Raw genomic sequence first — 25,861 nt, forward strand, 5'->3', positions numbered from 1 at the left:
TGCGCATGACAAACAGGTTTCTGCTCCCGAACAAAGAGACTGTCTTGTCTTTCCATCTAAGGAACGGTTCAAAGAAGGTAACTGATCCAGGTGCCTGATCCTTTTCGGTTTCAAGTGGATGCCCCCTCTCGACAGATTCCATCCTTTCAGACGCGATTTCGACGGTCGTCGTTGGTGCATACATCCACATATAGAGCGGCTTACCTGGTGAAATGTCTCGGACGGCTAACTTTAGCACATCGTACGACCTTACGACCAATACCGACTACCTCGCTCCAGCACATTCTACGCCGTGCCCCGTACCCGCAGTCCGAACGAGTCGAGTTCACGTCGCGAAGCATAGAAGGTATTCCAAAAGGTTCATAACTACCAACTCACACAGCAAGACGTCCATAAAGAGCTAAAGTCCACAGCGCAGCAGGCAGCCCTGAGGAATATCGACGGAGGCACTTTGAGCAGAGCAGCGGTGGGAAACGCAGGGAAAGGAATGCCTAAGGCGAAAGAGACGAGTTCGGAAGATGACATGCAACGAGGCGATGACTACGTCGGGGTTATCTTACACGATCTATATCTTCACACATATCCTATCACCGGCCCCGAGGACAGAATAGCCCCCGCGGTGATGCTGAAGGGCCTCATTCCAAATGCCAAGAGCAAGCGGTCCTCCAGCAGCCAGCGGAGCGTGCGGCCTGCTCCAGACGTCGCGAATCTGCGGTCCCTGAGCACGTTACTCATGACCCGACTCCGCCATGCCCGGGATGAGCATGTGCGAGGCGGCCTCAGTGAGTGGTCCGACGGTGTGTGTGTGCTGTGAACGGATTATAGCTGATGGTTCCTTAGCGGGCGGATTCTGGTACCTGTGTGTGCACAGCGGCGAAAAACAATTCCTGAAAGAATTCATACCACACGCGCGGGGCAAAATGGATATACCCGAGACCCATATGTACACCGACTTGCATTTCCGGGCCTTAGGGATGGAGCCGGGCCAATCGCCTAGCTTCGACTTCAAGGCTGGCCATGAACAGGTCTGCTCTTGGAAGCGATACGTCGACGTGGCAAACGCCGTCGACTGGAATCTCCTGACAATCCTACTCCACTCGAGTCGGTTTCGCGAGTTGGTGCGCGATCTCGATGAGGATCAATGGGCTACACTCCTCGAAGCGCTGGAGGAGCGGAACATCTCGATAAAGCCGGCTGGATACGCATGTTTCCCCGAGTGGCGCGATACGTTCAGGACCGCACTGCCGGGACAAGACGTGCTCTCAGACGACGGGTTTCCGGCCACCTGAGATTACATCACCCGGTTCCACCACCGGACCAGCGTCGACGGAGAATCGATCGAGCCGCTGCCAACCAAGCGGCCGTACACGTACGCGCCCACATCCTGGGTGCGGTCCGGAGCCGAGAAGAACATGGAGATCCTGCCCGCTCCCCGAGAATGGAAATGCCTGAGCTGCTCGCGGGGGGAGTGCCACTGCCCGTTGAAATTCTACAATCCGGTCAGAGTCGAGCTGTTCGCAGTACCGAGCGATAATTGGGTACGCAAATATTCCACGGGCGCACGCGCGCTCCACGCGATCGCCGCCGGAACGGTCATCGGACACTACACGGGAGAGATCATCTCGGATAAGAACTATCACACCGGAGATGTCTACGTGCTATCAGTGTCGATGGAAGTAGAAGCTCTCTACGACGTCACCGCTGAGCGAAGAGGTGAGAGATTTTCCCGGGCGTTTTTTTACCTTTACCCGCCGAAATGTTGCAGCGTTCCTGACTGACTCGGCGCAGGAAACCTCGCGAGATTCATCAACCACTCCTGCCTGCCAAACTGCAAGATCACGGTGATAACTTGGCGAGGCCGCAGGCTGGGCGTCATCTCGTCGATAGTCGGCATCAAGCCGTTCGAGGAGATCACGTGTAGCTACGGCCCCAGCTATTGGACGCGGCAGGAATACCTCTGCGCCGCCGGGGTCCATATAGACTCAAAGGAGTACCCCACGTACTTGCAGAAATGGAGGAGGCGACAGAAGGTTTATGCCTCGGGGTCTCCTCCTGGTGTGGTCTTTTCATAGACTCTAGAGTGAGCGGGACCGATATGGCGTTCGCCACCGGGCGGGGGGAAGGGGGGCAGGCACCACTCACAGTCCGCTGCGAATGGATTTTTTGGCTTTCCTGCATAGGTATCATACATAGGTACGATGGCGGACGAAGCCTCCAACTGCAGACGATCTCCGGAACGCGGGATGCTTCGCCTGTAAACTATTTTAAGGCTTGATTAATGGGGCGCTTCCTTTTTGCAGTCTCGCGTCCACGTGAATGCATTGGGATTGCCGACTTCTCTGGGTCCGCCGCGTGCTGAACCCGACTTTGGGGGGCCAAGTAGGTACCTATTCTTCTACATAAGCGCACGGCCCCCGTCCCCCGTTGTGGGAACTTGGAAACATGGGAAACACGAGAAGCATGTCCCATAGTTACCGGTGTGAGAAAGATGTACCGGTAGGTAGCCGATGGAATCAGCGATGCGCCATTAACTCACTAGGATCAGCGAACGGTCGACTGGACGATAACTAGTGCGTGGGGCAAGGAAAGACGGGCCGTCTCGGCCGCCGCGGTGGGTCGCTTAGCCAGAGGAGCGTTATGTACCTACCTTACATACCACCTATGGTTACACGACGCAATAGTTGATATGATGCCACGCAGGCAACGTAGGCGGCACAGACTCAGTGTGGGTGGTAAGAATTAGGTATGTACTGGTACTATCTACACGGACAGCCGTGGTAAGAACATCTTTGCTGTGGGCGGCACAGATGCGGTACAGCACTATAGTTATGACACAGACAGCCGCAGCAACAACACCTTCACTGTGGACGGTGCCGATACAGTTCAGGCAGCCTGGCAATCGTCTTGCCTCTTTGGACCATTGGCGATCTCGACGGGGCCAGAACAGATACCGGCAATCGACGGGTGAGCTGAGCTGAGCTGAGTGGGCGGTTTCGGCCTTTTGGATGGTGTAACCCCTCCTCCCCCCCTCTTCCCTATGAATGTATATACATACCAACCGGTGAGTCGGCGGACCGGCGCAGCTGGTTAGTACCTTCTTAGGCTTCTAGGCTTCGCTGTTTGCGCTGCTCGTGACGGGTGACGGGCGGGATGTGCAGGTAAGTGGGCGCAGAGAAGATCCGACTCGCGATGAGATGTCTCACTAGGGACTTCACGTTAAGGCTGAATTCAACGCTTCCATTGACCCGTTGCAAGCCCCATTCGTTCGTCGGCTGCGAATACGAACTTTAAAACTCTATCTCCAGTGCCGAACCACGGTCCGTGGAGCACACACGAGCGCGCTCCACACTTGTGTGGGGAAAAGCGGGGAGGGGTGGGATCATAGCGTGCTTTCGAGGCTGACTAACCGGTTAGCTGTGGAGCTATTGACTCCAGGGTGAGTACTATGCTTACTTTTAGTACGATACTTACTCCACACACCACGATTGCGGGGTTGTGGCGCCTTCCCCAGACCCCACTGGCCACCGATCCGCGTCGAACGCGACAACGTCTGGCAAAAGACAGCGGTTAAACGGGCCTGTCATACCGGTTTCTTGCAACATCACCACTTCCAAATTTTCGGGGAAGTAGGCAGGGGGTGCCGGACCGGGTGGTTGGGGGCTGCCTGACACTCTCAATCCCACTGTTCTTCGCCCCCCCCTCCCTCCCAAAAAAAGTAGAGTCTGTATGTACATACATGCTACCGAGTACATTGCGTCGAGAATCTTCCCAAACGCTCGCAAATTACCTCTGCTGGTGATCGTCACTGGGACTAGACTACCGTATGCGAACGCGAGAGATACGGCCCCCAGAATCTGAACTCAAGACTAGGATTTCGGCGTGGGGGGGAAGGGGAATTGGGGGATGGGGGACGTCCATCCTTGAATCCTTGACCGTTGGGTGCTTTTCCCGGAACCTCGTTCGAATAGAGAGTGTCCTGATATGCAGATACTATCTGGAGCCTTCAACGGAAACCAGCCAAGTAGATTGACTACTTATTGAAGCTCCATTCCCCCCCCTCATATTCCAGTTCTTCAGCGCACCAACGACAATTGCACCCATTCACCCTCCAACAGGCTTTACCTACGCCTCGTTCCAACCCTTCAAGTCAAGCAGACCCCCCTCACCCCCCCCCCAAAGACTACACAGAATGGCTCCCGGTGCCGTCGCTCCTACGAAGCACACCAATCTGCTGGGCGGACGTGAGTTTCCAGCAGTAACCTGGTACAAGGATCCCGGATTGCGAAAACTGTACCTCCTTCTGGGCACTGTAATCATGGTGTCCGCTACCAATGGTTTCGACGGTTCGATGATGAACGGACTGCAGACGGTACCCAATTGGAAGAATTGTGAGTAGTAGCAGCAGCGGGTCTCTTCTCGCCTTGAAACGAAAAAATAATTGTTAACATCGAATCAGACTTCGAGCCTTCCTCTTCCGAGCGTGGTCTTCTCAACGCCATCCTCTCGGTAGGATCCATCTGCGCCATTCCAATCTCCCCTTGGCTGGCCGATTGGCGTGGTCGTCGTCTCGCCATCACCATCGGTATCACGATCATGTTTGTCGGTGTCGCTCTCCAAACCGCTTCCGTCAATCTGGCTATGTTCACTGCCTCGCGTTTCTTGGTGAGTCCACTACCAGCATCAGAAGATAAGAGGATCGATTGTAGTAGTGGTATGCCATATGTACTAAAGTAACTCGTCCAAAGATCGGTTTCGGTGTCTCCCTTGCACACGGTGCCGCCCCCCTTCTCGTCACAGAGTTGGCTCATTACCAGCACCGTGCCCGTATCACGTCGCTCTACAACACCACCTGGTACATCGGCTCCATCATCGCCGCCTGGACCACGTATGGTACTTTCCGCATCGACAGCACTTGGTCGTGGCGCATCCCGTCGGTGCTCCAGGCCGCCCCCGCCATCCTGATGATGTCCTTCATCCTTTTCGTCCCCGAGTCCCCTCGTTGGCTCATTGCCCACGACCGTGCCGACGAAGCGCTCGACATCTTGGCGCGCTACCACGCCAACGGCGACAGGCACGACGAGCTGGTTCAGTACGAGTACACCGAGATCAAGGAGACCCTCGCCATCGAGTTGGAGGTGGCCAAGGTCGGCATCTCGGAGCTGTGGGCTACGCGCGGTAACCGCCACCGCATGCTTATCTGCATCTGCGCCGGTTTCTTCTCGCAGCTGTCGGGCAACTCGCTCGTGTCGTACTACATCGGAGACATCTTGACGCAGGTCGGCATTGAGGACCCGGAAACCCAGAACATCATCAACGGCTGCCTCAACATCTGGAACATGCTCATCGCCTGCGGCATGGCATTCGCCGTCGACAAGGCCGGTCGTCGCCCGCTTTTCCTCATCTCCACCGGTGGTATGTGCGTCATGTTTATCTGCTGGACCATCGCTTCCAAGTACGCGGTTGAGAACGGATCCAAGGCGGCCGGTTCCGCCGTCGTCGCCCTGATCTTCCTGTACTTCACCTGCTACAATCTGGCCTGGTCCGGCCTGCTGATCGGCTACACCGTCGAGATTCTGCCCTACAAGATCCGTGCCCGTGGAATGTCGGTCCTGTTCATGTGCATCAACTTGGCGCTCTTCTTCAACAACTACTTGAACCCGGTCGCGCTCGAGCGCATCAGCTGGAAGTACTACATTGTGTACTGCATCTTCCTCGCGTTCGAGTTTACCGTTGTCTTCTTCCTCTTTGTCGAGACCAGGTACGGCCCCCCATTCTACCCACTGTCGCTTTCGCATGCTAACCCTACATCACAGATACACGCCTCTCGAGGAGATCGCCGCCTACTTCGACGACCCCGTAGCCGAGAAGGCCAAGCACCGCGTCGAGCAGGCCATCCAGGAGACGACCGTCGTGGAATTCCCGTCGAAGCAGGAGGCATAGAATGTAGCCTGTGGTGTTCCCGGAAGCATATTTCACGGTTTCGTTTGGATGTTTGGTCGTTTTTCTTTCACTTCTTTTCCTGTCTCTTTCAAAACTGTCGGTATACACGAATTCTAGTTTATTTTATTTTTTCCGGCGGGTGACCGTGTTGTGTGGGTTGATTGCACGACGATATATGTAATCTGGCGGGATGCTTTAGGTACGGGCTGTGGATTTGTATGTAGGAGGTGGTGCGTAGGAGCGTGTGGAGCCTCGAATAAACTTCATCTCCAACCCCTTTACTGCCGTGAACCCGGCGTGGTAATAGCCTCTTGCGGTGGTGGTGGAATAGTGATTATTGTTCCGTGTGCACTACTACCTACTAACTACACCCCCCACGAGGCAGCCAGCCAGCCTTAGTCCGGGGAAGGAGAGCATACCTCGTGCAGCGCGCCGATAACTACATCTGAGGTAGGACAAAGATATCACCAGATAAAAATTAACCATGCATAGGTATGCTCGGTATGCTCATCAGGCACAAGAGCCAAGTCCCCCACACCACCAGGGCTATTTACCAGAGATTCAGCCAAACCGTATACCCGTTTGCCACTAGATACTGGCAGCACCCACCCACCCACATAAACGCGGGTAGCACGGGGGGCACGAGGGGTAGCACGCAGTGTGGGGGATGGGGTGGTGGTGGCCGCATGAACTTATGAACTGCATGATTGATTGGTAAAGCACTGCCATCCACAGGCGTGTGTATATTAATCGCCTCGCGAAATTCCGCTGGCCCGAAGATCATAGCTACGAGCTGTGAGCTGCGTTAAGGCGGGCGGCGGCTGGCCCTGCATATTTATCCGTAGTATGTACAGTGTATATCACGGATGGGCTCGCCGTTGGGATGCTTATTTGAATTCGGGTGGCGTGCTTATGTTACACTCTCCTTTCTAGCCATCATACTATGTATGAACCAGAAGCGACGGCCTGAACTTTGAAGGCCATGCGGGTATCTTTTCGCGCTCTTATAGTACTATAGAGTAAACGTACTGCTCAGTGGTAGCACCCGTGTCCGACTACGGCGGTTTTTAACAGTTGCCAAAAGTCGCCTGGCCCCCCCGGTCACATGCCACATGCCTTACCTTGCCGGCCAACTTCCGCCGAAGCGATGGTGGATTAATACCTACGGCAGAACATAAGTCTCGGAGGAAGTGTCCGGGTCGTCCCTGCTCCTCCGTAGACTATAGTTACCGGACGGCTCGCTCGCAGAGTAGCGCCCTGATCCTTCCCCTCTCACTCGGGTCTCGCTCTCGTACCGACTCCGTGTTCTGAAGAAGTTCGTCGTTCGTGCTCTTGCCTAGTCATTAATTACCCGTGATTTTTCTACTAGTGGCTATGGCGATAGCCACTTGGGTAGGAAAACAGCCACCTTTTCCCAGCCCACTATCCGAACTAAAATCTGTCGTGAGTGACCCACCATGACGCACCTTCCGCATGCCGGAGACATTGACGGCGACACACCATCATATCACGGTGATACGCTACGGCATGAGGTCTGGTCAGAACGTATCGTATGGGGCAAGTTCAATCAGTGATGCGCCGTCACGACGATACGAGTCACAGTATCACACGTCTGTCCATCGCTCTCGGCCCTCGAAACGTTCTTGAGCAGTAGTTAGACTGTAGACAACTAAAGTAAAGTACATACACGAAACGAAAGGAACGTGCGCTCCGGACTGACTCTAACCTCCCAGCCTCCGTCACCGCCGTAAACCCACAATCCGACTACTGGCACTAATACCACCACGGATTAGTACGGACACCCTCTTCAAAGAGCCTACGGTGTAGGAACATACCTGAGAGTAGTAGTCGTTGAGCTTGACGCACGTAGAGCTCGCGCACGCGGTCACACCAGTATATCCAGTTCCTCCGCACTGTCCCCACACAGCGACTGTGCCGCCAGCCGCAGCTGTGGTCGTCGCGGCAGGTGGAGCGCTAGAGGCGGCTGTGGTGGGGGCTGTGGTTGCAGGCGTAGTAGCCGCGGTCGTGGGGGACACCACGGTGCTTGCCTTCCCTCCAGAGCCCGTCCACACCTTTGGCCCTGGCACTTGGTACGTCGTCGCCGTGGACGAGTAGATGTTGATGTTGACGCCGGGGTCGGACATGGAGAAGGCTCCCGGGAGCGAGACGACGTATTCTCCCGACGGCGACTCGGTGCCCGAGCCGGTAACGGTGAGCTGTGCGCACTCCGGGTAGCTAGGTACATATCAGCCCCAGGATCGCACTAGGTGGGGGGGATGTACCTACAACTGCGGAGTGTTCGCTTGGTGCAGCGCCAGGAGCTCGTGGCGGACCAGGTAGTTCCCCGGCGCCAGAGCCGCAGGGATCGTAGAAGTCCACTTCAGCGTCTCGAGGACCACCGTGTTGCCCCAGCGGCCTTGGTTGACGGTTCCAGAGATCAGTCCGGCCTCGTCGATCTTTCCCGGTGCCAATGTCAGCTTCAACAGAGCTAGCCGGATATAGGGGTCCTTGGGGGGTTCAGACCTTAAACCATACTGCTCCGGAGCCGTCGAAGTCTGCGCACGATGCTGGGCACTTGGCCATGTATACCGTCACGGGACCCTCCGCGTGTCTGTGGGGAAATCAGTCTCGATCGACGACAAAGCTGCATACCAGCGTGCAGCGTAAGCTCGGGTATCCTGGTAACTCACGTCCATTGCGTCCATTCTGTGAAAGATTGGTTTCATCAGTTTCCGTTTACAGTGTACACACACGACGTCGGTCAGGCAGCTACTACTCACGGGCAGTGATCTGGGAGCCAGCAGCAATCGATCCATGCAGCGTCGAAGTCTGCCCAGCGTTGTTGCAGCGGATGTTGGTGCCAGTGGGCGTCAGGATGGGGTCGTAGCTGCTGTACTGGCGCTGGATGGTAGATTGTCCCGTCGCGGAGTTGTAGGGCTGCCATCTTTGATGGATCGTGTGTCAGCTTGGATGGATGGATAAAAGGCTACGGATGCGTTCGAGGTTTTGGAGCTCACCCTGGCCAGTCCTTTCCGCCAAAGGTGTACACTCCTACTCCACCATGCGCCGAAGCCGACGTGGCAAGGAGTGCGATGGTAGACAGAAGCGCGGCGGTGAACTGCATGATGATGGTGATGGAGTCTGTATATTGAACTTCTGGCTTCGACTTGAAGGGCGAATGAGTGTACAGCGAATAGAATCCGGACCTCGAGAGATATTTATTCCTTTCCCACGGTTTCAGCAACAGTGCCTTCGTCGACGAACGACGTCTCTACATAAGACGAAGAATCTTCGCGATCCCGGTTCCCTTCCACTGCTTCCATCCGTGCAGATATTGGAGCCCGGCCCGACGGTAGCTACGGAATAGGTACCTCCCCAATGTTATCAGATAGAGTATTCCGGCGCGGTCGGATGTTATTTCGCTGGGTAAATACGCCCAGATTCCCATGTCCCCGTTTTCCGGGTGCACCCCGGCCCGCGGATCCTCGACTCCACGTCCTTATTCGCCATTCTGCTTCCCCTTTGGAACATAGCCCTTCCTCAGGTGACAGTTTGGGGACATACATTTCGACGTGGGACTTCATCCCCTTGTTCCCCTCTCCCCGTATGTGGTGGGTGTGCTCCGTTTCAGGGGTCGACGTTGCGATTGGCCGGTGATCATGTTTTCCGGTTGCTTTACCGCCTCTCCTGTTACCGACTACCCGATGATGTTTGATCTATAATCCTAATCCTAATCCTAGTCTGTTGAGTTAAGCTTACTTAAGTTCAAGACCTATGGGTAATGACAGCTCGTCAGAGAATGAGGACCACTACGAACTCCCTCAACTCTTCAATGTGGCTTCGCTTTGCTGGAATAGGACACCGCTTGGCTTACCCAGGTAGAGAGATTACGGAATCACGAAGTCTCGCTAACCACCCAACAAGCACCACCTCTGCAACCGTTGCCACGAGCACATCTGGGGTGCAGGGAGGAGGATCCGAGGATGTGTGTTGTCGATCAGCGCAGGAGTCGTAAAATAAAAAATATATCTCGTTGTAGGCTGTGCTAAATATGCGCATCAATTGTCATCAGATGCATAGCACTATGCCCACGGACAGCCTCGACCTGCCCAGTGCCTATCGGAAGTTCTCCCGGTACCGGGCGCTCGGTTAACGCGGCCCGGGTCGAGAATTCTGAACAAGTGTCAAATGCGACGAATGCGCGCTCATGTATCACTCGGTTGTGCCGCTCAGGCCGAGTTTTCGCAGCTTGGATTCTCTCTCACTTCACGGACTCCCGCCGGCAGTAACTGGTAGTTGACCGTGGTTGAATTCCCGATATTTCCGGCTCTGTCGTCTTCTGCCGTCGCTTTCAAATCACGTAGATACCTAGAACTTGGATCCAAGAACAACAGATGCGGTAATACCAGCTCTTGCGCCGCGTACATACGCAGTTGGATTCGCGGAGAGGAAAGCATATCCGACGATTCCGCATATCCGCCATCTGTGTAATGTTGAGAGCTTTCTTCCGACCACTGGGCATGGCGGACAACCATCAACAGCACTAACTAATGGATCAAAGAACTCCAGTTTTGGTACTTCTTCAGAACTATGGTCGATCGAGCGAGGGAAACAGTTCCGAGAACGTTGAATCCTAGTGTCGGGTTTGAAAAGCGATTTAACGGGGCTGGATGACTCTGTCTTATATCAGTATCGTGTATGCAACAGAACTCGACGGAGCTGGGCAGTCAGCGGTCGATCTAGGTGTTGCTGTCAAGTTGAAATCTACGTCCGGGGGGATATCTCAGTGTTCTTCACGATGATACCTCTCAGCCCAGGCTATGACAGGAGAATTTCGCCTCGGTTTTCCGCGCCCTTCCTAGCAAATCTATCAACCCACAGAGATAAGAAGAACGGCATATCGGAGAGATGGTCTTCAGTTGCCAGGGAGTGTCACCGGCGCAGTGAGCGGACACGTATGTATGCACCGTCGGCTCATATCATCTGTCGCAAACCACTGGATGGGGAGCAAAGACCCTCTTGTGAGGTCGCGTCGTCGAAACCCCGGACGGATAAGCGTAACGGCCGCCGGGAAGTGCCATTCTCACCGAAGAACTTTCTAACCGTGCAAAGACACATGCTGAGGGAGAGGAATTTCAAGAGTAAGGCCAGAGGGCTCATCCGAACGTACAACGCTGCGCTCGAATGAGAGAAAGAGAGATCTTCGGTCTATTTCGCAGGCAGCGCTCTCGAATGTGACCTGGAACCCCCATACCTTTCACCATCTCGAGCGAGTGATCGCAAGCCGTTTTCCAGAATATCGGTCCTGAAGTAGGTTAAGCGCACACGCTTCCATTGATTTATGCTTCGTGGAAACCCAACCTAAATCATCCACGGGCCACATGCTGCCGCGCCATTCATGAGCACTGAGAATAGAGTGATCGGTTATTCTACCGGTGGTGAGATATTTGCTAAGCACGGGCACCATCTCAGCCCCGACGGATCTAGAGTGAATGACAACTGCAACCTTCCATAGAACATCGACAACACGGAAAATCTAACCCTCTAGCATCCCGATCGAAACAAAAACCCGACAAACAGGACACTCTGCTTCACCGCATTGGTTCCCTTGGGTACAGTCGTGATCTGTCTCTGGGAGGCCTCAGCAAGAACGGACCAGGCGGTGGTTTTCTAAGCCTTTTGAAGCCATGTCCAACGCCGATATCACTCCCAGCACCGTCGGCTTGTACCGCACAGCGCAGGACGGAATGTGGCATATCTCGAGCACGATCGGCTCCATCTCCTCACGTAGCATGGCGCTGCATGATGATGCTCTGAATACGACTCGTGGTAGAAGCGCGAGACGATATAAAAGCCAGTCCTCAATGTCGTCCAAGAGAAACCAGAAACATCCGTCTTCGACACCAAGAGACTTTCTTCGATCCGTCTTTACTTTCCCCATTCTGAAATTCAATCTCGAATCATGTGCAATTCCTTGATTTCTTGGGGCATGTTCCTCGTCGGAGTCGTTGCGGCGCAGAACGCCGGGGTTAGTGGAAACCTTTCCTTTGCGCCGTTCCCCAGTTGATATATGGCAGATTCCCGCAAACCAGATCAATCCCGCGCATTTCCCCGGTAACATCCAGTTTGTCGGGACGGCCACTGCGCTCTCCGGAACCGTCGTCTACCAGCCCCCGGTTGCTACCGGCGTGTACCAGCCCCCGGTTGCTACGGGCGTCGCCCCGGTCCCCGCCCCTGTCGCCACCACCGTCGGCCCTGCTCCGGTAGTGGTCCCTACCAGTGCGGTCTCCTCCGTCCCAGTCGCTACCAGTGTCGCCCCCGTTCCCGTTCCGATCGCTACCAGCGCCAGCAGCAGTGCCGTTCCAGTCGTTTCGAGTGTCGGCACTGCTCCCGCCCCAGTCACTTCCAGTGCCGGCCCCGTTCCCGTTCCGATCGCCACCAGTGCCAGCAGCGTTGCCGTTCCAGTCGCTTCGAGTGTCGGCACTGCTCCCGCCCCAGTCACTTCCAGTGCCGGCACTACTGATATTCCGGTCGCTACGAGTACCGATACCGTTGTCGCCACGACCGCCACCCCCATCGCCACAAGCGTATCAACTCCCGTGCCCGCGGCCCCCAGCACCGCCACCGAGACCGTTTATGACTACGTTCTTCCCTCGGAGACCGTCGCGCTCTCCACTGTCGGCACCCCAGCAGCCTCTGTGGCTCCTGTCGCCGGCACCGGCGTCGGCGTCGGGACCGGCGCCGTCGCCCCTTTATCTGACGTCGCTGCGGCCACTCTTGCCCGCCGCGTCGCCATCGGCACCGCGGGAGTGTACTACGAGACTGCGGGCGTCTACGGTGCCAACGTCCCGGCATACGCCGCGCAGTACCCCGCCACGGCCATCTACGACCAATACCCCGCCGTAGTCGGCACTAGCGGTGTGTACTACGAGAACCTAGGCGGCTACGCCGCCCCGATCAGCCCCGCTGTGGGGCGCGCCTACGCCCGCCAGGTCGTCCCCGGATCCTACGGCTACGCCGACACCTACGGCACCGCCGTGTACGCCCAGCCCGCATACGCCACAGGCGCCTACTACGCCACGGGCGCCCCCGACGCGGTCTACTACGCCACCGGCACCGGCACCGGCGCGTTCGCGGCGACCGCTGCCGTCTACGACAACGGCTACGCCGGGATCTACCGCCGCCAGGACACCAGCACATCCACCGACACCGCCACCTCCACCTCCATCCCGACCACGACCATCACCTCGCAAGTAACCGGCACTGCCCCCACGGACACCGCCAGCGCCACCGCGGAGCCAACCACAACGGTCACCTCACAGCTGACCGCCATCCCCAGCGGAACCAGCGATACCACGCTGATCTCCAGCACAGACACCACCATCGCCCCGACGGCAGTCTACCCCTCCACCGGCGCCAGCGGTGTCTCCGGCTCCGCGACCTATCCGGCCACGAGCGTCTACGGCGCCACGACCGGCACGCCCTCGCAGCCTGCGTCTGAGCCCGCTATCCCCGCCAACTCTGGCTCCGACCAGACTGTCGGCCGGAAGAGCGCGGTCGCCACGTTCGCCCTGGTCGTCTGTGGTATCGCCGCGATGCTCGCGTAAGCGAGTCGTCCGCTGTTTTAAGTAAGACGATGGGGACGCCGGGGAAGAGTGTGTAGAGAGAGAAAAGCTAGATGTAGAGAAATGTTTTTTAGACTGTGTTTCATAGAATAGAATAAATGAATTGACAATTCATGATGTGAGCTGAAGGTGCCGAGTGACCACTTGTGATCTGCCGTGTTGTGCTTGCATCATTGCATCTCCGTGGCAGCTCCGACGTCGCGGAATGACATAAGATTCCGCAGCAGCAATACGTGCAACGGATGGGACGTATGTAGAAACAGCAACGGACGGACGTTTTTGGTTTTTTTGGTTTTTGTTTTTATTTACCTATTCAGTAATTGCATGCGACCTATGTAGATCATGGCAATATCGCCCCGTTCACCCCCCCCCCCCGGTTTCCACGCCACTGTCCAAACCGACTTGCATCGAGCAGCCCGATGTGGCTTTCCCTGCCCCCGCCCCGGCCTGTCTCGAAAAAGTAGACACAAGATAAAGACTGAAATGGGCCTGCATGCCCGCCCGCCCCTTCCCACCTCTCTTCTCTCCCCTACGGGCTGACTCGCCCGCTCTTCCCACCTGCCCTCTGTCCCTTCGGTTTGAAGGTTTTCCGAACCCTTTTTGTGGGGTTTGCGTGCCTTTTTCGGCCTGGCGTTCTCATTCCCGCCGATGATGACGGTCACATGTACGCCGCCCCTGCCGCGAGCAATATCAGCCCACGACGGGACGCTTCCCTCTCTTTCATGTCCTGCCCCTCTCTTCTCCGCTTTCCCTTTCCGCTTCCTCTCAACCTTCTTCCATCCCTCATCCATCTCAGTGTCGCGAGGTGGAGACGCTGCGGATACGACAGATGCTGGTGGTTTAGGTCGTACGGAGTCGGACTCCGATTCCCTATGCTCAGATTGCTCAGGCGTCGGGGCGGGGGAGTTGGCTCTCGTCAGCCTCTTCGGTTGGTGCAGGGTTGGCGGTCCCGTCCATTTCCGTTTCGGCCGCGGAGGTGGTGTCGATGGAGGAGGCGGCAGCGGCTGTGAAACAGGCACTGCTTGCGCTTGCGCCCGGAGTTCCCGGTTCTCCTATGTGAGCTTGTCGATTTGCTCACGCATCGTAGTGACAAGACCCTTAAGGTCCTTCACCTCGTCTGCTGTCGCATTTTCCACTGACAAATGACAAGTTACAGCTGCTAACCGCGTCTTGATGTCGGTCTGTACGATCGCAAGCTCGGAGCGAAAGTAGGACTGGATCTTGGTCTCCAGGAATTCGAGGAGATTGACGCGCGTCGGGGGGGCGGTGTGGTTACCGCTTCCACCGTCGGAACGACCCTCTTCCTCCGTAGGCAGTGATGCTGGTGGAGGGGAGGTGGTGCACCGGCGAGCCTGGTGCCTGGGGCACCCGCAGAACGGACGGACAGACGGGTCACATGCTGCCGTGATTGGCTCACCGGGTGATTAGCAATGATTAGCAATGAACAGCCCGCGACACGATCACTCGGCGCAACCTCCGTCCACTTCCCCCGGGAGAACCAATCGCAGTATGTACCGTACCGACTTAGCATCGAACCACTTCATCCACTCCACAGCAAGGTTATTCCATACTCACTCGCATCCCCTCTCACATCGCAGCCAGCAACAACCCGGAAAATCCCCCGGGTAAATACCCGTCAAGGTCGAGGTTGAGGTCAAGGTCGGATGTTGCTACTCGGCTCGCTGCCATGTCTGTCTGTCTGTCTGTCTGTCTGTCTGTCTGTCCGTTCGGTCATTTGTTCGCGGCAACGGTTCTCCCAGGTGCGCAGGTATGGTCCGATTGAATGGCAAACGTCGCGGGGATCTGGCGGGGGTCTGGCGGGGATCTGGCGGGGTCTGGTATGCACACTGCGGTATCTACCGACAGTGCCTGTGCCGGTGCCTGTGTCGGCACGGTGGAGAGAGGTAGGACTCCGGCCTGACGTTTTGGAAGATGGCAGTTGGCAGATGCCAGTAGGGAGGGAGGGATCGGGATATGCACTCTGCTAAGCAGATACTATTAGACACCTCCAGACCTATACTCTACTATATCATACATCTTTCTTTACCTTGCCCAACTGCCAACTACCACCCCCGGCGGTACTATCGACACCCCATCCCCATCTCCGCCACTTCCCCGGCGCAAAGTGCATGCTCCGGCGCAGAGTGCGGTGAGGAGATACTATGCTATGCACCGACACCGATATAATCCGCAACAGCCTCGTTATAGTACATTAGGAAGTTCACCACCTCGCGCGCACGTGAAAACGCCGGTGTACAAAGCACAAAGCCTAGGCCGTAGAACAGCATAAAGGGCTTCTAGGGTTCCAGGATTGATACCCCGAAGGTGAGGAGCACCTCCACCTACACCCCCAACCCCACCCCCCGCCCGCACTTACGCTGCCCCGGACATTCCTACTTCCTGCTTCCGTGGTACAGCGGCGGATTGGCAATTGGAGGCTCTGAGCGTAGTCGTGGGCGCTCGGAAGCAACTACCGACACGCGGAGAATGGTTGTTCCCGCCCGCGGGTATTAGTATATGCCGCAGTTCTCTCTCTCTCGCTCGCACCGGCGCGCGTGTTTGATCTTCGCCTGGGAGTCGAAGGAGTCCTGATGGCAGTCAGCGGATAAGCTGGCAGGTCCATAGTCCGTCCCCAAGACTCGTGCCGGAGACTCGGAGGAGGTAATTGAGTTTGGAGAGGGGGAGGGGGAGAGATGCACATCTGGAGGTGAGTCCGCACTCTGATTATTCTGGTCACTCTGGTATCGGCGGGGTGGGGGGTAATAAAGCACACACCGAGATCGGAACTTGGAACTTGGAACATTTCATTCAGATTCCAGATTCCTGACCCGGAAGTGAGTGTGTCCTGGCAGCTACGACTCCCACTCACTGGCACTGGCACTGGCACTCGCCACTCGCCACTCCTACTCCCACTCCTACTCCCACTCCCACTCCCACTCCCACTCCCACTCCCACTCCTACCCGCATTTGCACTCGCCATTTGCACTGGCACTCGCCACTCCCACTTCCACGAGCACTGACACTCCCATTCACACTCGCACTCACCATTGGCACTCACATTGGTACTCGCACCCGAACGCGCACCCACACTCGCACTCGCCATTCGCACTCCCATTCCCACCCACACTCACCATTCATACTCGCCATTCACACTCCTACGAGTACTTCAACTCCGACAAGCACTCCCACTCCAACTCCCCCTCACCCGCTTCACTATCATAGCAGAGTACTCGCGGCACGTATATTAATAACAAGTACATCATGTACTTCATATTCTTTATTCTTTATTTTTCAATCCGTATCAACCCATATCAATCCGTATGTACTATGTAAAGTCTCAAAACAAAGGGAAAATCATTTATCAAAACAAAAGACACCAGACACCAAATACCACCTCCCACCGTTCCAACTCCCTCGCTCGCTTCTCCCGCTGAAACGGATCGCAAAAAAAGAGCAAGCACGAAGACACCGCACGCAATGATGAATGAAGATGAATGATAAATGTGGAAAATTTTCCGAATTCCAAGTAAAAGAAAAACCAGCAACGCCTGCAAAAAAAGTACTAACTAAAAACCCCCCTTTGCCCCGCGAACCTGCGTGCTTATTGAAGAGAAACCACTGCCCTGCCCTGCCAGAGTAGAAAATATAACAAAGAAAATATAAGAAAAGAAAAGAAAAAGATAAAAACAGAAGACTCCCCCCGCGCAAAAAAAAAAAGAAAAAAGAAAAAACTCCGTGATGGTACAGTAGATCGTAAACAAAAACAAAACAAAACAAAACAGGAAGAAAGAAATGAAAAACAGAAAACAAAAACAAAGAACGCCGTTCCATGTACAAGAGAAGATGAAATCCATCGCTTCCTCCTCCTCCTCCCTTTCCCTTCCAGTCCCATTCCCATCCATCCAGTCCAATCCAATCCTGATCCAATCCCGCATTTCCCATGCTTTCAAATCCCATGCTTTCCCATTTCCTCCCATTTCCTCCAATCCATCCACCAATCCATCCACCAATCCCATTCCCAGTTCCCAATCCTATACCAGCAAATACTGCCACCCCTGGACCTCCATAACCTCTCTCCAAGTCGCCTCCTCACCGGCCTCGCGCACCCTCCAGACCTCCTCAAGGACAGTCCTCATGCGTCCAAAGCTGCCATAATCCCCCTCCTCGCCGAGATGCGCACACCTCTCCTCAAAGAACCTCCTAAACCCACTATCCGGGGCGGCAACACCACCACCAATGAGCATGACCCACACGAGGCTGCGATCGAAGCCATCGGGTCCGGCGGGGATCCCCTCGAGGCACGCAGTGAGCTTCTCGAGCAACTGCAGAATCTGCGGCTGCGTACGATCGAAGCCAGGGACGAGCGAGCAGAGGTAGATGCGTGCTGCGCAGCGGAAGGCGGACGTCATCTGTGCGGTGAGCGCGCGCGGGTCGACGCGGCCGCTCTGCACTACCGGCGGTGGGGTGTGGCACCCCGAGGCTGCCGACGCGTCCTCCGTCATGTCGATCTGGTGCGCGAGCGACTCGATGTGGCTGCATAGGTCCATGTCGCTCAGCATGTTCTGTGTCTTGAGCGCTTCGAGACAGGCGATCTCAGAGATCAGGTACATCACACGGTCTTCGCAGCCCATGAGCTCGCGGAGCCCGGAGTTGCCCGCGGACAGGTGCTTAATCCGGTAGGTGTCGGCGAAGAGCGGCGCGCGGCCTAGCATGGTTGCTCCGAGGATGTCGATCCAGGAGGTCAGAGTCATGTTCAGTGTCGGTGTCAAAGGTGTGTTGCGGTCGATGCGCTGCAGGTACACCGTCAGGTCCAGCTTGTTGACCAGGCTGCTAGCGGCCTGGAAGTGCTGGTGCCATGGGATGTCGGGAAGCGAGTCGTCAGGCGAGCCAACCGAGCACTAGTGAGGATGTTAGACGACGATCGGAAGAGAGAGGGAGAGAGATAAATACCTGAAAGAGGATCATGCCCAAGGTGGCTTCAAGAATCTTAAGGTGGTCGGTATCCTTGTTGAGGGCCTCGCACAGACCGGAGATGGTCTTGAAGCGATGCCTTGTGATGTCCTGGTCGACCAGGTCGGCGTTGACGCCCGTCAGGTGCTGTGTGGTCTTGAGGTGCAGCGCGGCGATGCTGAGACAGCAGTGGCGGTACGACTCGTTGTTGATCAGAGCAGGCACGACCACGTCCTGTCGCGCAGTTCCGTGCAGGTCCAGGATCGGGAAGATCAGGCGCTGCACATCCCGGAGGAAGTGATCGAGCAGCTCGCGGTCGCCGCCCTCGACAGGCACGTATGCCAGTGCCTCGTTGGGCACGTACTGGTTGTAGTCGAAGTAGTCCTCGGAAGACAACGGCTCGGGTGCTGTGACGTGGTGAGAGAAGAAGGGCTGCTCGACTGCGACTGAGTTCCGTCGCAGATTACTGCTGGCGTATGAAGCACTGCTCGATGACCGCCGGGGAGCGGGAACGGGGAAGCCATTCACGTAGGTCTCCTTCTGTACGAAGCCGTCGTACTCGTAGGGGGACTGCACACCGCCAAAGTGCTGCTGCTGCTGTTGCTGCTGCTGTTGCTGATGATGGTACTGCTGCTGGTATTGGAGCGGGTGCATGCCATGGTGCATGTGCATGTCAACCTCCTCGTACTGTGTGTACTGCGAGTCGATCGAGACTGATCGGTGTCGTGCCAGGGTCTCGGAGAGGGTGTCGGATGTGGGCAGCGAGTGGGACAGATCGGGCGGCGACCCGATGCTGTTTGGCGGCGATGTGAGATGCGCGGCCTTCTCGGTGAGCTTTGTGCGTTTGATGGACGACTTGATCAACTCCTTCTGTCGCTTGCGCTGGTCGACGTTGCCCCACCAGACGGGTCGCTTGTACTCGCATGTCAGGCCGAGGTGTTTGCATGCTGAGCAGCAAGGCTTGCCCTCGTCACACTTCTTGCGACGCAGACGGCACGTGAAGCAACCTGTATGCGAAGGATAGAGTCAGCTTGATGTTTGTTTTATGTTTTTATTTATTTTTATAAAAAAATAAAAAAATAAAAAATAAAAAATAAAAAATAAAAAATAAAACCCATTTTATTTATTTGTAATGCATGCATGTGCGGGAAGGGAAGGGGGTTGGGTGGATGTGGATGTGCGTACCTGTGCGGGATCTGCGGTGTGTTTTTGTGGATTGTTTTGCAGCCTTCTGCTGCATGGCGGGCGAGGCGGCGATGGAGGCGGAAGCCATCTGTGCTGTAGTGGAGGAGAGTATTGTGGTGGTGGTGGTGGTGGTGGTGGTGGTGGTGGTGGTGGTGGTGGTGGTGGTGGTGGTGGTGGTGGTGGTAGTGATTGTTGGTGATGGAGGCGAGAACCGCTGATCGAATAGAATGCGTGCGCCCGACTGTACTGTCCGACTATCTCTGTCCAACTGAGTGTTTGTCGCTGTCGAGATGAGGATAGCAGTTATTATTTCCAAGTAGAGGAGAGAGCACAGCAAGTAGTAGTCAATTTGTAGGAGTCGAAGGAGGACTCGAGGGTAGTTCTTTTTTTTCTTCCTTTCGTATTAAAGAGGAGGAGGGGGGTGTGGGTGTGGGTGGGTGTGGACGACTTTAATGCAGCTGCCGAATGCTCGCAGGCGACCGGGGTGGTTGTTAGGCTGGTTGGTGGACGAGGGTGGGCGAGGGTGAGGGTGGGTGGAGAGGGTTGGAGAGGCTGTCGACAAATGTGGAAAGTCGGGCGGAACTGGGGTGTTGATTGGGTGTGAGCGAACGCTGCAATGGAATGCCCTTCTAAAAGCAGATCCGAGTCGTAGTCGCTATGGTAGTCGCAAACTCCGGGCTAAGTAGCTAACTTGGCTGGATTGAAGAGTCGAGAGGCGGTCGGTCGGAAATGTCGATGGTGGTCGGAAAAATCAAATAAAACGGAGAGGCAGACAACTGGTGGGACCGTAAGATTGGATTGGATGGGTGATTTCCTTTCTTTCTTTCTGTCTTTTATTACACACACAGTCCTGTTGTCGTCTCGGAGAAGGTATTTGGCTTCGTCGGTGCAGTAGCTAAGTCGGGGCCAGCTGATTAACTCTGTAGAGGCGGTGCGCGTGCGGGTGCGCGTGCGATTGCGGGTGCGGGTGTGCGTTCGTCCAGCGGAGGTCGGTAGCGTTGGATCGTGGTCGGGGGGCGTTCAGCAGTGGTAATTAGGGGAGAGAACGGGACTCGGTAGAATCGACCGTCGTCGGGCAGTCGCAGACTGTTGATGTTGTGGCAGTAGTGGTGGGGATCGAGTGATGATTGTGATCGATCGTGGAGGAGGAGGTGTGAGAAGACCGCGGCAACTAGTGGACCAGAGAGACCAGCTTCTAGAAGTTACAGGGCGGGTTCTTTATTATCGGAGGCGGGGAGGGGGGGGGGGGGGGGGGGGGGGGGGGGTGGGGGAGGGGGGAGGAGGGGGAGTGTTGAAGGTTGTTGATGCTGCTGCTGCTGGGGGAAGGAAAGAAATCACAACTCTGCAGGGCAGGATCGCGAGTATTTCTATCCGTCGGCTTCGCCAAAAGAAAACCGCTTGAGGGCCTCGGATCTGCATGTCTCTGTGCGGATAGTGGGCGATTAGGTGGGTGGACTGGTGGAAGGTAGGGGAGTTTACTCTAAAAATGGACATCCACCACTCTTGCCTGACAGCAATAGTAGCAGCGAAATGTAGATACGCGCCCATCGCCTTTTTCTCTCCTCTTTTCTTTTTTCCGTTCGTGGTGGGTGGTGGGCATGCACGATCGTACTGTGGGTGTGGGCCAATGCTGCTCGAGCGGTGGGCGGTGGGTGGTCACTGGTGATGGACCAAGGTGGCTATAATTGGCACTCGCAGATGCATAGCGAGTTCTGGTTGGTTGGTCGGTCGGACTCGTCCAGCCCCCCCCGTCCTCCGCTCCGGCATCGCAGTCGTTGTTCCTCCAATAACGTGTGTATGTAGATGGATTCTGCAGGCGGACCCATGTACCGTGCAGAGCATGCAGAGTACATGCAAAGTGGGCTACGGCCAATGGGCACGCATTCGCCATCTCCATCTCGAAGACTTGCAGCTTTCCAGCCCTGCACGTGTGTGGTGTAGACCGGGGAGGGGAACACGGAGGAGTGGGGAACACGGACTCGAAGTGGCCTGTACCGTCTGTAGGAATTCAACAGTCATCCTTGGTACGCTCCGTAAGTACTGTGCTCTGGGTCTCTCCGTACGCTGGTCTCTGCTCGCCATACCCTCCGTACTCCCGGGACTCCCACTGCCAACCGGTACCTATCCCCGCTTGCATGCGTGGTGCTTCCGGATGTCGGAGACTGCATATGACGCAGCACCGGCACGAGCGAGAACACTGCAGAGGCAACTGCCCAGCTGCCCTATGTACCAGGTATGTCCCTATTCCCGCAAGCCCAGGCGTACATAGTGGAGCTGAGCAGCGCACATCCCATCACAGCACATCACAGTACAGCACGGTACCGTACGGTTGGTACTCTTCATACCCATACATACCCGGAGAACACGGACAAGGCGGGCGGGCGGGGATTCTCCTCCTCCTCCTCTCCTCCACTCCTCCTCTCCTCCTCTCCTCCTCTCCTCCTCTCCTCCTCTCCTCCACTCCTCTTCTCCTCCACTCCTCCTCTCCTCCACTCCTCCACTCCTCCTCTCCTCCTCTCCTCTTCTCCTCCACTCCTCCTCTCCTCCACTCCTCCACTCCTCCTCTCCTCCTCTCCTCCTCCTGCACGGCTGCTCATGTCGAATGGAGCCATCATAGGACGAAAGAGAGTGCAGCCACTAGCAGTGAGGACTAGCCCCGGCAGCTAGAGCCTCTAGAGTAGAATCCCCACCCTGCCTGCCCGCCTCGCCTCGCCTGGGCTGCCGGCTAACGATAGATGATAGCTGATTGATTGACTGATCGATATCGCATCCAGCTGCGACAGGGGATGGGAGTTGAGGGAGGTGGCCGGGGGAGGTGGCCGGGGCCGGGGAGGGGATGAGGGGCAGCACGACAGCACCGTGCCGGGATGGCACCGACAACCAAGCAGGGAGGAAGGCCCCACACACACGGACGGGGGAAGGTGTGAGGGGAAAACAGCAAGAGGGTGTGTGGGTGGGTGCATGCGGATGATGCATGTGTGTGGTGTGGTGTGTGTGTGCTCCCCCGCTCCGAGCAAGGCCTTTCGTCTTCTGGCATTTCTGGCCAGGCTCGATGGACTGCTCTCTATCGGTATGCACACACGGCCACCACCACCACCAGAAATCTATTATTACCTCCCCACCACCACCAAAAATCGACGCGGGACTTCGAGATCACAGTGCAGTGCAGCTGCTGCACGAGAACCCTGTCTCCCGTGCTTTCGCCGTAGAGTAGTCTCGCCGACCGAGCGAGCGACCGACCGATATCGATATGGACATGCAGGTTGCGGCCTGCAGAGAGAGAGGTGACGACAGTAAAAATAAAAAACGAGTGGGCTCTACCTGGGCTCCAGGCTCTGGGATGGATTGAACCTCAAGTTCGGGATTCGGCCGCCGTGGGATCATGCGGGCGGGAGGGGTTTCTCGGGCTTCGGCTGTGAGATGTCGGGAGATACGGTACTCTACTCTATCGAGGCGCATGAGTGGAGAATAATCCGTGTCGGTATGTTTCCAGAGTGTAGAAGTGTGGACTCGGTTACGGGTATGTAGAGAATGTACCGTGCTCCACCGGGGGCATACGAACATACGAACATACGAGCATACCGGCATACCAGCACATGGTTGCATGCGCGCGGATTGGCGTTCGATATTGCGGTACGGAGGGTAGCCACTGTTTGCCCTTCCTTCCCTTCCTTCCCTTCTCTCTCCTTCGTTTACTCGTTCCTCTCTACATTCCACCAGAGTCCGTACCTCATTGAGAGCCGACCCCATCTCGGATTCCACATATTCCAGCACTTTTGCACTTCCCCTCTCGCTCGCTCGCTTGGAGCGTTCCGGCCCTCGAGGCTTGAGGCTTGAGGCTTCGTCTCGTCTGGGCGGCGCGGGAAAAGCCTAAAGGGCCAACGGATCGCTGCATAAGAGCATAAGGGCAAATGGGCATAAGGGTCCATCTCTTCGCTGGCTGGCTGGGCTGGCTGGCTGGGCTGTCTGAACCCCGCTCGCCAAATCGGGTGATGCACGCCCTCAGTGCTCAGTTAAATGCAGCTAATACTTTTGTCCCCTCCCCTCAGTCTGAGTCTGCACATAAGATTCGAAGCCGTTAGCCTCTCCTACTCATAGCCATTCGCTTAGCTGCAAATACTACTTTTTTACAGTGAGTGAGACAAGCCATATGCATATGCACATCTACTATGCAGATAACTATGCAGCGATGGGTTATGTTATGTTAGTTATGCCCTCAACTTTCAAGGCTCGGTCAAATGACAGCTAATATGGACCAAAACAGATAACAGCAGCTATTAATAGCACCCGGCCGCGCAGTGAGCGAGATATGGAAATGTCCGCAAATATCTCCCCCGGGAGGGAGGGAGGGGAGTGGGAGCATAAGTGTGTCACGCCCGCTCTACTACCGGGCTAACTGGGTTGGTAGCTGGGTTGATACTCCAACTGGGTTGGCCGGTGGGATGGCATGCATGCCATGAATGCATGCAGCCAATTCGGGAACCACCCATCCCCCCATCCCCCCATCCCCCCATCCCCCCATCCCAGGCTCCCACCACCACACCCACATCCACACCACAAGCACCGGCAGAAAAACATTTGCAACAATAGCCGTACTCCTCTACTCTATGCATAGAGTAGGAATCTAAAAAGACTTATGCCTGATTTGTTGTGATGGATTGGGACGGACAGGATGGACAGGATGGGATGGGGTGGACGGAATGGATGGAATGGAGGGGATCGTCCCGTGCCGTCGATCGTCGACAGCCAGCCATCCAACCATCCAACCAGCCGAATCTGTCTGCCAGCCCCAAAGCCCGAAGCTCAAACGGATTTGCTCGTCCGTGCTTGTCCGTGATCGTCTGTCCTTCTCTCTGCTTGGTCCTTGGCCCCAGCCGTTTCCCTTACGTGCAGAAGAGAGACACGGCGGAGGCGGACGAGTGGCACGTATTCGGATCAAACGAGAAACGTTTACGGACGGTTTTACTACGGCATGCAGTACCCAATTCAAGATGCTGAGAAATCGTTTATTCGTGGTCATCACCTCCGTGGCTGGAAATATACCGAATTCGAGGTCATCCCTCCCCCTCCGTCCAGCCAGCAAGACGGAACAGATCTCCCCCACACCACAACCCTATGCGATCGCCGCTGTCGGTGTGGCTGGGATCCGCAAAGACCCAAAAAAGAAAAGAAAACAGATGCAAGATCACCATGGTCACACACGCCACACTGCTGATGCGATACCCACCTCCCACCTACCTCCTAGATTCATATGCTGAGTGCTGAGGAATAGAGTAGAGTAAGTATGCATGCAAGCCTTTGCCGCCGAGCACCCCAGGTCCCCAACAGCCAACCCACCGACCAACCCACCGACCAACCAACCATACATGCCATATTTACATACATCCACACGGCCCAGACCTGGATCTGGATCTGGATATGGATACTCTATCGTCAGCAGCAGCGGTAGGCGGTGAGCAGTGGGCGGCAAGAGTCGCAAATGTCTGCAATTGTCTGCGATGGCGGTTTGTTGTAAGTTATATAAGTTGTGGGGAGTTCCCCCAACCCCCCGAGCGGCGATGAAGTGAAGCTTTTCGCTTTGCTTCGTTTCGGTTCGGTGCGTTTTGAGCGGCGAGACGGACGGAATGGAGGTAGGTATACACTCGGCACTGGCTGACATGAGAACAGACAGAGAGGAATATACTTACTTACTTCAAGTTGGTTATTACGTCAAGCTGGTTACTGCTATACGTCTCGCCTGTTTGAGTATCGGAAGTTCGGAACCTTCATCGACGCGGCAGCCGACGGCGAGACCGAGAGACACGCTCCTACACTACCTGCCGATTTACCTACACTACCAACTATACCTACACTACCTAAATCCGACACTACATCGGCTACACTACCGACACACCTAACTACTCGCCTATAATAGTCATACAAATACGAAATCCGTTAAGTCACCGGGATGGATCGTCTGCGGGATGGACCGTGTGTAGAGTTGGAGCGTGTGGACCGTGTGTCGTGTGGGGTGGGGTGGGGGTGGGGGGCCGACCGTCCTACTCTACACCAACCAACCTCGAAGCAATAGCAATAGCAACAGACATGACACCAGCACCAGCATTCCGTCTCGTCCAAAGGCCGAAGCCCGAAGCAGAGAGTAACATGCACAACGAGGACCG

The 25,861-nt window shown here is 55.9% G+C and overlaps 6 protein-coding genes across 6 annotated transcripts; 4 read left to right on the forward strand and 2 right to left on the reverse strand.

The window, feature by feature from the left end:
* Positions 1–487: 487 nt before the first annotated feature.
* BZA05DRAFT_449516 (uncharacterized protein) lies at positions 488–2,072 on the forward strand (the record flags this gene model as incomplete). The annotated part of the gene is made up of 4 exons (XM_051487377.1): positions 488–782; positions 841–1,273; positions 1,322–1,713; positions 1,789–2,072. The coding sequence occupies 4 exons, from the start codon at positions 488–490 to the stop codon at positions 2,070–2,072; spliced, it is 1,404 nt and encodes a 467-aa protein (XP_051334743.1).
* A 1,847-nt stretch (positions 2,073–3,919) lies between these two features.
* On the forward strand, positions 3,920–6,214 carry BZA05DRAFT_413079 (general substrate transporter). Its single transcript, XM_051485163.1, has 4 exons — positions 3,920–4,388; positions 4,457–4,662; positions 4,746–5,758; positions 5,814–6,214. Exons 1-4 carry the CDS (start codon positions 4,190–4,192, stop codon positions 5,938–5,940), a joined length of 1,545 nt encoding a protein of 514 aa, XP_051334744.1. The 5' UTR covers positions 3,920–4,189; the 3' UTR covers positions 5,941–6,214.
* A 1,412-nt stretch (positions 6,215–7,626) lies between these two features.
* BZA05DRAFT_360391 (glycosyl hydrolase family 61-domain-containing protein) lies at positions 7,627–9,309 on the reverse strand. Its single transcript, XM_051481492.1, has 7 exons — positions 8,958–9,309; positions 8,721–8,884; positions 8,631–8,646; positions 8,464–8,551; positions 8,227–8,396; positions 7,776–8,175; positions 7,627–7,713 (listed from the first exon to the last, which is right to left on the reverse strand). Exons 1-7 carry the CDS (start codon positions 9,062–9,064, stop codon positions 7,705–7,707), a joined length of 954 nt encoding a protein of 317 aa, XP_051334745.1. The 5' UTR covers positions 9,065–9,309; the 3' UTR covers positions 7,627–7,704.
* Positions 9,310–11,902: 2,593 nt separating this feature from the next.
* Positions 11,903–13,547, forward strand: BZA05DRAFT_439747 (uncharacterized protein; the record flags this gene model as incomplete). The annotated part of the gene is made up of 2 exons (XM_051486550.1): positions 11,903–11,968; positions 12,018–13,547. The coding sequence occupies 2 exons, from the start codon at positions 11,903–11,905 to the stop codon at positions 13,545–13,547; spliced, it is 1,596 nt and encodes a 531-aa protein (XP_051334746.1).
* Positions 13,548–17,596: 4,049 nt separating this feature from the next.
* On the reverse strand, positions 17,597–19,755 carry BZA05DRAFT_427694 (fungal-specific transcription factor domain-containing protein; the record flags this gene model as incomplete). Its single annotated transcript, XM_051486073.1, has 3 exons — positions 17,597–18,463; positions 18,516–19,522; positions 19,701–19,755. 3 exons carry the CDS (start codon positions 19,753–19,755, stop codon positions 17,597–17,599), a joined length of 1,929 nt encoding a protein of 642 aa, XP_051334747.1.
* Positions 19,756–21,787: 2,032 nt separating this feature from the next.
* BZA05DRAFT_212320 (uncharacterized protein) lies at positions 21,788–22,460 on the forward strand. The gene has a single exon (XM_051479624.1). It carries the CDS (start codon positions 21,836–21,838, stop codon positions 22,352–22,354), a length of 519 nt encoding a protein of 172 aa, XP_051334748.1. The 5' UTR covers positions 21,788–21,835; the 3' UTR covers positions 22,355–22,460.
* Positions 22,461–25,861: the final 3,401 nt, after the last annotated feature.

Source organism: Tricharina praecox (assembly GCF_024521635.1).
Source record: "Tricharina praecox strain CBS 144465 chromosome Unknown BZA05scaffold_49, whole genome shotgun sequence".
In the NCBI taxonomy this organism is placed as follows: domain Eukaryota; kingdom Fungi; phylum Ascomycota; class Pezizomycetes; order Pezizales; family Pyronemataceae; genus Tricharina; species Tricharina praecox.

Excerpts from the sequence above, each read along its gene's own strand:
- BZA05DRAFT_360391 (XM_051481492.1), bottom strand. The coding sequence starts at position 9,064 with ATGCAGTTCACCGCCGCGCTTCTGTCTACCATCGCACTCCTTGCCACG. Across the intron at positions 8,397-8,463 it reads CCGGAGCAGTATGGTTTAAG|ATCGACGAGGCCGGACTGAT; the intron begins GTCTGAACCCCC and ends GCACCGGGAAAG. Across the intron at positions 8,176-8,226 it reads CAAGCGAACACTCCGCAGTT|CTACCCGGAGTGCGCACAGC; the intron begins GTAGGTACATCC and ends ATATGTACCTAG.
- BZA05DRAFT_413079 (XM_051485163.1), top strand. The coding sequence starts at position 4,190 with ATGGCTCCCGGTGCCGTCGCTCCTACGAAGCACACCAATCTGCTGGGC. Across the intron at positions 4,389-4,456 it reads GGTACCCAATTGGAAGAATT|ACTTCGAGCCTTCCTCTTCC; the intron begins GTGAGTAGTAGC and ends ACATCGAATCAG. Across the intron at positions 4,663-4,745 it reads TCACTGCCTCGCGTTTCTTG|ATCGGTTTCGGTGTCTCCCT; the intron begins GTGAGTCCACTA and ends ACTCGTCCAAAG.
- BZA05DRAFT_212320 (XM_051479624.1), top strand. The coding sequence starts at position 21,836 with ATGCGTGGTGCTTCCGGATGTCGGAGACTGCATATGACGCAGCACCGG.